This window comes from Centruroides vittatus, unplaced genomic scaffold (assembly GCF_030686945.1).
Source record: "Centruroides vittatus isolate TY-2023 unplaced genomic scaffold, ASM3068694v2 contig_723, whole genome shotgun sequence".
Taxonomy (NCBI): domain Eukaryota; kingdom Metazoa; phylum Arthropoda; class Arachnida; order Scorpiones; family Buthidae; genus Centruroides; species Centruroides vittatus.
In genome coordinates, this window is record NW_027122461.1 from 807,213 (window position 1) to 815,284 (window position 8,072).

The window sequence follows — 8,072 nt, forward strand, 5'->3', positions numbered from 1 at the left end:
CCACTACTTTTACAAGAAACCTCTCTCCTACCTAATTATGTGGCGGTTTGTTTTGTTTTCAGTGCCTTTCTTGCCTTGTTTTTCCGGTGTGATCGGCATACTGTAGTGCTGTCTGATGAACGTCGATCATTTGCTGTAGTAATTCCTAGGTAAAGTTGTCTTCTACGTCGTAGGAGATTGTCACATTGGCTGGTAACTAATTCAAATGGATACATTCGGTCTCTTTCATACAACAGATAGAATAAATTCTCGTTAGCGAAGTCATACACTGCGGTATTATAGGAGAGTAAAGCATATGAGATCCGTTCGTCTTAATTTCTTTCATCTTTAGATATATAATGAAATAAACTGTCGATAAGCGTTTTATTAATTTGTTTGACAATAGCACTACATGCTGAATGATAAGCTGGAGTATGCACTATTTTACTAAAGTAGGTCAGAAACTTTTTTAAACATTTTAGATATAAAATTTGGCACTTTAGCAGTTAACAATTGAGCAGGCAGTGTGAAATTGTGTTAGTAGCCAAATGATGGTCCAATTATTGGTTTTCGGCGAATATTTCACGGGATGAGTAGTTTTTCACTTGAAGCCGTGTCATTTCCGAATGAAACGTTATCAAAGAGTAAATCTTATTAACTTCTTCGGTTATATTTTCCGTTTCAGACTTAAATGATTTTTTCTTTTGAACAAATATAAAATAATTAACATCGCCTAAATAGTCACACTCGGTTATACCTGACATTATTTCATATAATGTCTTTTCTAATGAAACACAAAGCAATTAAACTCACGATCTAATAGAACATACTTTTAAAAAGACTTTTAAAATAACGAATATTATAATATCGATTTAATTACAGAGTTTTCAACAGAAACTAAATTACTACAAAAATTGCGTTTTTACCAATAAATTTTGCAAAATACAAGTTAATTGCATCTCAGGAAAGCGAAATTTTTGAATTTTGTTTCATTTTCAGAAGTAGAGATCAAATTCAAAATAAAAGTTCTGAATCGCTTTCTCTTTATCTTCCTCAGTTTTTATGGCAGAAATTCTCTCATATTCTTCAAATGTCAAGAAATAATCCGCGTAAGGCTTAATTTGAATTTCGTTTTCTGCAATTAATTCGCTTTCGTCAATTGTTGCAGTATATTCAAATACAGAACATTCTCTTATATATACAGCAGGTACCAAATATGCATGTCCATCGTTATCACAAAAATATTTCATATTAAGTTTTCTTTCAATTCCTAATTTTACATAATTTAAATGTAACCTTAACGGTGAAGATTTCGAATGTTTTATTGGAAGACGTGATTTGTAAACGAAACAATTATTCCTGACAGAAATCTTGCATTTGAATTTCACATTTTTCTTCATCGAAATGTATTTTTGAATATTGCCAGGATATTTGTTGTGATATGTAAATAAAGTTATATAAAACCGACTTTCTCTTACTCTGTTTTCTTTACATAAAGTCTGTGGAAGCGTAGATACATCAGCACCATTAAAGCATCGTATAATGGCTTCGATTTCTTCATCTCTTAAAACAGTGCCCCGAACAAGAGGTATAACTTGCATCGTGAAACACGTAAATCCCATAGCAAGAAACCTGATTCTAGAAAGGAATGGTTGTATGACGGATCGAAGATTCCTATTGTAACTGACATTATTTCGTGCCCAATTTAATACAATTTCAAACAATTGAAATTCGTTTACCGAATGGTTGATCGGTCGTAAGACTAAGCTGCTGATTGTCAGTTTACTACATCTTAAATATTCGGGTCTTTGAAAAATTTCACTCCATTCACGATCCAGCAGTTTCCAGCATTTATACATTAAACTATATCCATGATTAATGGTAGCAAATTCGTATATTTCGAAAATATTTTGAATGTTCAACAGAGAAGATATTTTCGAATAACATGCGTTCATTACCGGTATAATCTTGTATAATTGGCCAAACTGATAGAAAGTCATTGCATGTTCGAATGTAGTTATTTCTACGTATTTTAGTTGAATCAAGCTGAAATTATTTTTATGAAACTGTAAATTATTATAACTCATATGCATAAAGACAAATAGAAGTTACTTACTTTATAAATTGATGTAGGATTTCGGTTGAGAAAGGTAAGTAAATATTGACATTTCTTGTTTTAGGATATAACTCTATAAAAAGTTTAAAAATATTACTAGCTCCAAGGAAGTCTGATGAACTTATATTTACGATTCCTTTTAGGCAGTGCAAATTGTAATAATTCATCTGGAATTTTGGATGTAAATATACCTAAATATTGATAATACAGATAATAGAAAGAATAATTGTTGATTATGGAATTATATAACAATAACAAATCTTGGATTTTTACTCACAATTGTTTAAATTACTGTAATAAATCTAATACTGATGCAGTTGAAAGAAAACTTTGCAACTGAGATATCCTTCAACTGCTCGAAAGAAATATTTACTATATTTCAAGCTATTATATTCAATTTATATTATAACAGCATTTATAAAGGTATGATTTATATATTAAAATTTATATATGCATTTAAAATTGAAAATTTTTTAAAGAAACATCCAGTAGTAATTATGAATTGAAATGTTTGGTGGTTCCCTGCTTGTTTGTTTTCAGATATCTTGAAGATTAATAGTTATATGTTTCATAATTTCTATATTCTTCGGATGACAATCTCTGTACAAACAGAGAAAAAAGCTGTTTTTTAGTAATTTTAATTACATATTTAGAAGAATGGTTGATCATTCCTATTTAATATTAATGAAGTTTTTGCAGTAGACTGGAGTGTCGTCAAAGTAGCATGATCACCTCAAAATTCTCACAAAACTATCGCATACAGACAAAAAATACTATATTTTAACGTGATAAAATATTAGAAATCTAACGTTAATAGAAGCCTCACTCAGAAAGCAAGATAGTATTTTTACGATTTCATATATAAAAATTTTATTATTAATTAATTTATTAATAACACTATTCTATTATTTCGTAGGTTTACTAGCGAATATACCTGCGAAATAATAAAATACCGTTAAAATACGTACTGTACCTCTAGATCCAATTCAATCATACTTTATTTTTTCTCTAGTGCTTTTTCATTAAGTTTTCTAGATTATATATCTTATGATATATACCGTAGGGATTGGAAAATCATGGAAAATCTTGACTTAAAACAGCGGAGAGATAATGCTTATTTATTGCTTTCAAATAACCGATTATATAGAATAAAAATAAATTGAAGGAATATATAAGTAATTGAATAGATTAAATTGCTTTCATATTCAATTTCTTATATTAATGAATAAATGCAAAAATTTCTGTGAATTGATCTAAGTATATTTTGTACTTATCTGTAATCGTTCTTCTCCTTGTAACGAGATAAATAAAAGAATATCAATGTTACAGGAAATAAAGTAAACTTTTACAAAGTCTTCGTAAGTCATGTACATGAAGTTAGTCTTTTTCTCATTAATACTCAAAAAAATAAAAAGAATATTTCTATTCTCTGTTACACAACACAACAGGCAGACAAAATTAAGAGAATAATTTACAGAATTTCGAATTATATTCGACATATTGTTTATCTTAAAATATCTTCGGCTAAACTATTTAAATGAAACGTGAACGAGAAAACGAGAATTGCAATTATTATCTAGTTCAGTAGGCAAATCAAATGTTTGTTTGGATAAGATATGCAACGCTGATGTGCTTAAACCAAAGGAATTTTGATTCAGAAGGAAAATTGAAATTGTTTTGGTAATTGCTTTTTATTTAAAAGTTTTATATACAACCAATCGAAATATTGAAAACTGGGCAATAATTGTGTAAAAATGTTTATTGCAGTAATTTGGTCAATAAAAATGTTATTTTAAGTTCGTTTGTTTGTGGTATTTTTGTATCTGTGCAAAGCCTTTGTCTGTATTTGTCGTTGTCGTTAAATTTCGTCTTTTCCTCTCTCGCATTTTTATGATTAAGGATAATTATTTGTATTTATTTATTTATTATGAATGAAAATTTATTTATGTAAAGTTTCCTACTAACATGCTTGAATGTGGAGAAACTCAAATGACTGTACAATTTATTTTACAGTTGATTATTGTATGGTAATATTTTTCAGATATTGAAATTTATTGTCGAATCTGTCATACTGGGAGCATTTTTAGAGTTCCTTCGTTAAAAATTCTAATATCATATGTTTCGAATTTATCTAATTCAATTTAACAAACAAAGCGTACTAATTCATAGATCTCTAGCTTTTTTCAATAAGACCCAACAACTAAAATGCACAATATGAATAACTGAAAATTCCATCAAATATACAATTAAATTTTTTTACTTTCTTGTGAAAATTTTGACGAAAACAAGTCATTTAATTATTAAATACAGTTAGTTAATTAACTACAGTTACAATGATAATTATATTTCACTACATGATCATCGAATTTTTTCTTATCACAATTCCAATTATCCCAAACATGACTCTAATTTATATAGCATACACTTAGTGACATGCAGCGTAGCAGAACATACTGATGGAGCGAAATTAGTAAATATAACCGCATTGGATTAAAAAAACAGTTTTCAAAATATTGAAACTTATAAATATGGTAAAATAGAAACTGAAGTGAAAAGTATTAAAAAACGTTCGATTCTCATTCATTCTATCGGCTTCTACATTATTTTCAAATATGCAAAGTTTGTTTGCTTTACTTTCGTTGATTAACAAGAAAATAAAAAGCAGTAAACCTTCAAATTACGTATAAACATATAGTTAGGGTCCAATGATATATCCAAAAAATATTTTTATAAGGTAGAACAAAACTAAACTAGACGTCTTTCTGGCAGTCAATATGTTAATTGTAAAACTGCCTGTTTACGAGTAATTATAAATGATGTTACTTTTAAAAACTGATGTAACCTCTTACAAATGCCTCTGTTCTGTTTTGATAAAAACATCACAGTACGTTTTTAATCCCAAATAATTTCATAAAATATAATGTTTCAGCGTGTAGTAAGCAAAGACAGTATGTAGCAACTTCGTTGTTCTTTATACATTCAAACCTGTTTTTATGCGGTGGATTGGGACCGCATTAAAAAAACGCATAAAAAAAATAGCACGAAACTTCACGAGTGGCTATAAAAAATAGTTTTCGCAACACAATTAAAAATATATTTTTTTATGCGGTCAATAGGGACCGCATAAAAAAAGTCTCGCATAGAAAATAACTCAAAACCGTATGAATTAGAATTTATTGACAACAGATGTCAGCACTTGACTTCATCGTCTCGTCTATCGTCTGTTTTACATTTTTTTGTCCAGGTGGTGTTTTGTTGACTTAAAAAATAAATTATTTCATTTTTCGCATATTCATGCAATAATATTACTATAATAAGTTCATTTATGCTATAATAAGTTTATTTAGCTATAATAAGTCAACGTGAGACATGGCAAATTGCATGAGACTAGTTGCCAACTATACCGCACAAATAAAAAATCGCAGAAAAAAAGACCGCATACAAACAGGTTTGACTGTATTTACATATATAATTAGGCTGTAATTTGAAGAAACTTCAAACATATAAATTTCCATTGTTGTCTGTCTGCAAGTCTGCCTGTTTTTAGTATCGACAACTGAGTAAGATGAAAGACGTAACAGACATGTAAATACTAGGAGCAACAGACTCGGATTGCTATATTCCGTTCGTTGTAAACAGAAAGTCAATTCAAACATTTTTTTTTTTTTTTTTTTGAAAGGCACAAAACTATTGCTAACAAAAATATGATGTACAGGGGCAAGAACCTACAAATTTTAGATGGACAGCATATATTTTAAATTAAATAAATTTAAAGTGTGTTGGATTGGTCATTCGGTATGAAAATTCTTACATAAGATAACCTTTATAGTTATATAGCCGATCATACCCGTTTTCATCGAGTGCAAGAATTACGTCTCTCCTCTTCCGTGGCTAATTATATGGATGGGTTCTGAAAATTTGTTCGATTTTTTGCAAAAACACAAAAAACCGCATCTAAAATAATACAGCAGAAGTTGAGTTTTTCAGCATAATCTTTAATCCTCTCCCTCGCGGGGAGGAATTTCGAAAAATCATTATGTCAACATTATGTAATTGTAGAATGTGCTATTGAAATTCTTTTTTAGAATTACATTGCTCCCTTCCATCTTTATGCCCTAATTCGATGAAATTGTGTGGGGAACTGGACAATAGTCCAATTTTCAATTTTTGTCGAAAAATTTCCTGGGATGAGTAGGTTTTAGCTGAAGATGTATCATTTACGAATGAAACGTTATCAAAGAAAAAATCGTATTAATGTCCTCGGTTATATTTATCATCTAAGGCTTAAATGATTTGTTTTTTTCCAACAAATATTAAATGGCCTAAATTGGCCTAAATTGGTAGCCTAAGATACCAATTTAGGCTATCTTAATGACTTTTCTCTCGGTTTTGACAACTAAAATGCCTTTTAGACAGAGTCCATCGTGGATTCGAATATGCCAAAGATGAAGCAGTCAGATTAAAAAAGAATAAGCATGCCATATCCGACAAAAATCATATCTGGATGTGACTCCACTTCCCTTGTGAACTTAATAACGATTTAAAATAGTGTTCTCAGATTAGTACTAGTCTATAGACTGTGTGTTTTAGTTTTCTAACAGCTTGTATAACAACAATATGTAACTTATTAAACAAAATGACAGAAACATTAGAATAAAAATTTATTACAAAGAAAAAATGTCATTTTTTGTTTTGTAAACTGAAAACACGCTTTAAAATTTAAAATAAAATACAGTAATTGATATTAAAATTTTTAGTCATTTAAAATTATATTTCATAATAATTAACAGAAATGTAACATTGTACTGTAAAAATCGGGCATTCTAATGAAAAATTATGTTGCTTAATAATCCCTTTATTATAAAATAAACAATAAATAAAGTTATTATTTCTATTTGTTGGCATTGTCTACTGCTTAATACATTTTTTAAAATATACTGATTTAATTCTCTATAAAAATAAATAAATCTAGTTTATATGCATAAAACACTTCCTAAACGAAGGAAAGTATTATCGCTTACAAATATTATTGAAAGTTTACTTTACATAATAGGTAAAGTTTGTGAGAATGGATTTCTTTTCTCTTCATCTAATTTTATTTTTAAAAATGTTTAACCTGAGCAGTTTGCAGTTTGTGTAATGTAAAAGTGCATGCAAATGTGTAATGTGAACATGAATACTTACAAAAAAGACATCGACCGTACACGAAGTGTTTAGCCGGCAGAAAAGAGGGTTAGGGGAAGAAGGAGGGAGAGGAGATAGACAGTAGAGAAAGATTGGATTCCTGTGAACAGCGTACAGGTACATATGGCTACAGTACACTCTGTGTTTGATATTGGCGCGCAGTTTTTATGCTGCAAGGCCGTAGTCTCCCAAAGGGTCTAAAAGAAAACCTGAGTGTAGCAAACACCAATAATTCAGTGCGTCACGAATAGCTAAGTGTATAAGTTAGTGCCAAGTGGCTGTTAGTAGAAAGACTTATATCTACTTAATACGAATAAAACTAAACGCGATTGCGAATCTTAATACTACTTAACAGGTAGACAGATAGCGCGATACGGAAACAAACACAATGAAAAACTAGACAAGTCAAACGGGCCGACAGAGACAAACGGGCAAGACCCCAATTTTTTATTTATTTATTTTATTTTATTTTTAAACATTAACATACTAACTAAACTAATCTACCATAACCTAGGACGAACCTAACCAGAGAACTAAAGCTACCAAATCCTAATCTAATTTAACCTAACCTATCATATCGTGATTGGAAACCAAGCTGAGTCCCTAATCTAACTTACAATTAGGACTAATTGAATTTAGACTGAAAAACAAGTCAGAAATATAAATTAAAATACAAAGTTAAAGGCAGCTAAATGCTGACAGTTGAAACAAAGCAAAGAAAAGCTAATTGCCATCCGTGCCACTGGAGTGAGTGCTCTCAAGAACCCCCCACTAAGGGATATAAATGTGAGTA

The 8,072-nt window shown here is 29.7% G+C and overlaps 1 protein-coding gene across 1 annotated transcript; it reads right to left on the reverse strand.

The window, feature by feature from the left end:
• Positions 1-974: 974 nt before the first annotated feature.
• LOC136980758 (uncharacterized) lies at positions 975-2,256 on the reverse strand. The gene is made up of 2 exons (XM_067276950.1): positions 2,096-2,256; positions 975-2,025 (listed from the first exon to the last, which is right to left on the reverse strand). The coding sequence occupies exon 2, from the start codon at positions 1,977-1,979 to the stop codon at positions 975-977; it is 1,005 nt and encodes a 334-aa protein (XP_067133051.1). The 5' UTR covers positions 1,980-2,025; positions 2,096-2,256.
• Between the last annotated feature and the right edge of the window lie 5,816 nt (positions 2,257-8,072).

What these genes read in the sequence shown, in the direction of transcription:
- LOC136980758 (XM_067276950.1), bottom strand. Translation starts at nt 1,979, where the DNA reads ATGACTTTCTATCAGTTTGGCCAATTATACAAGATTATACCGGTAATG.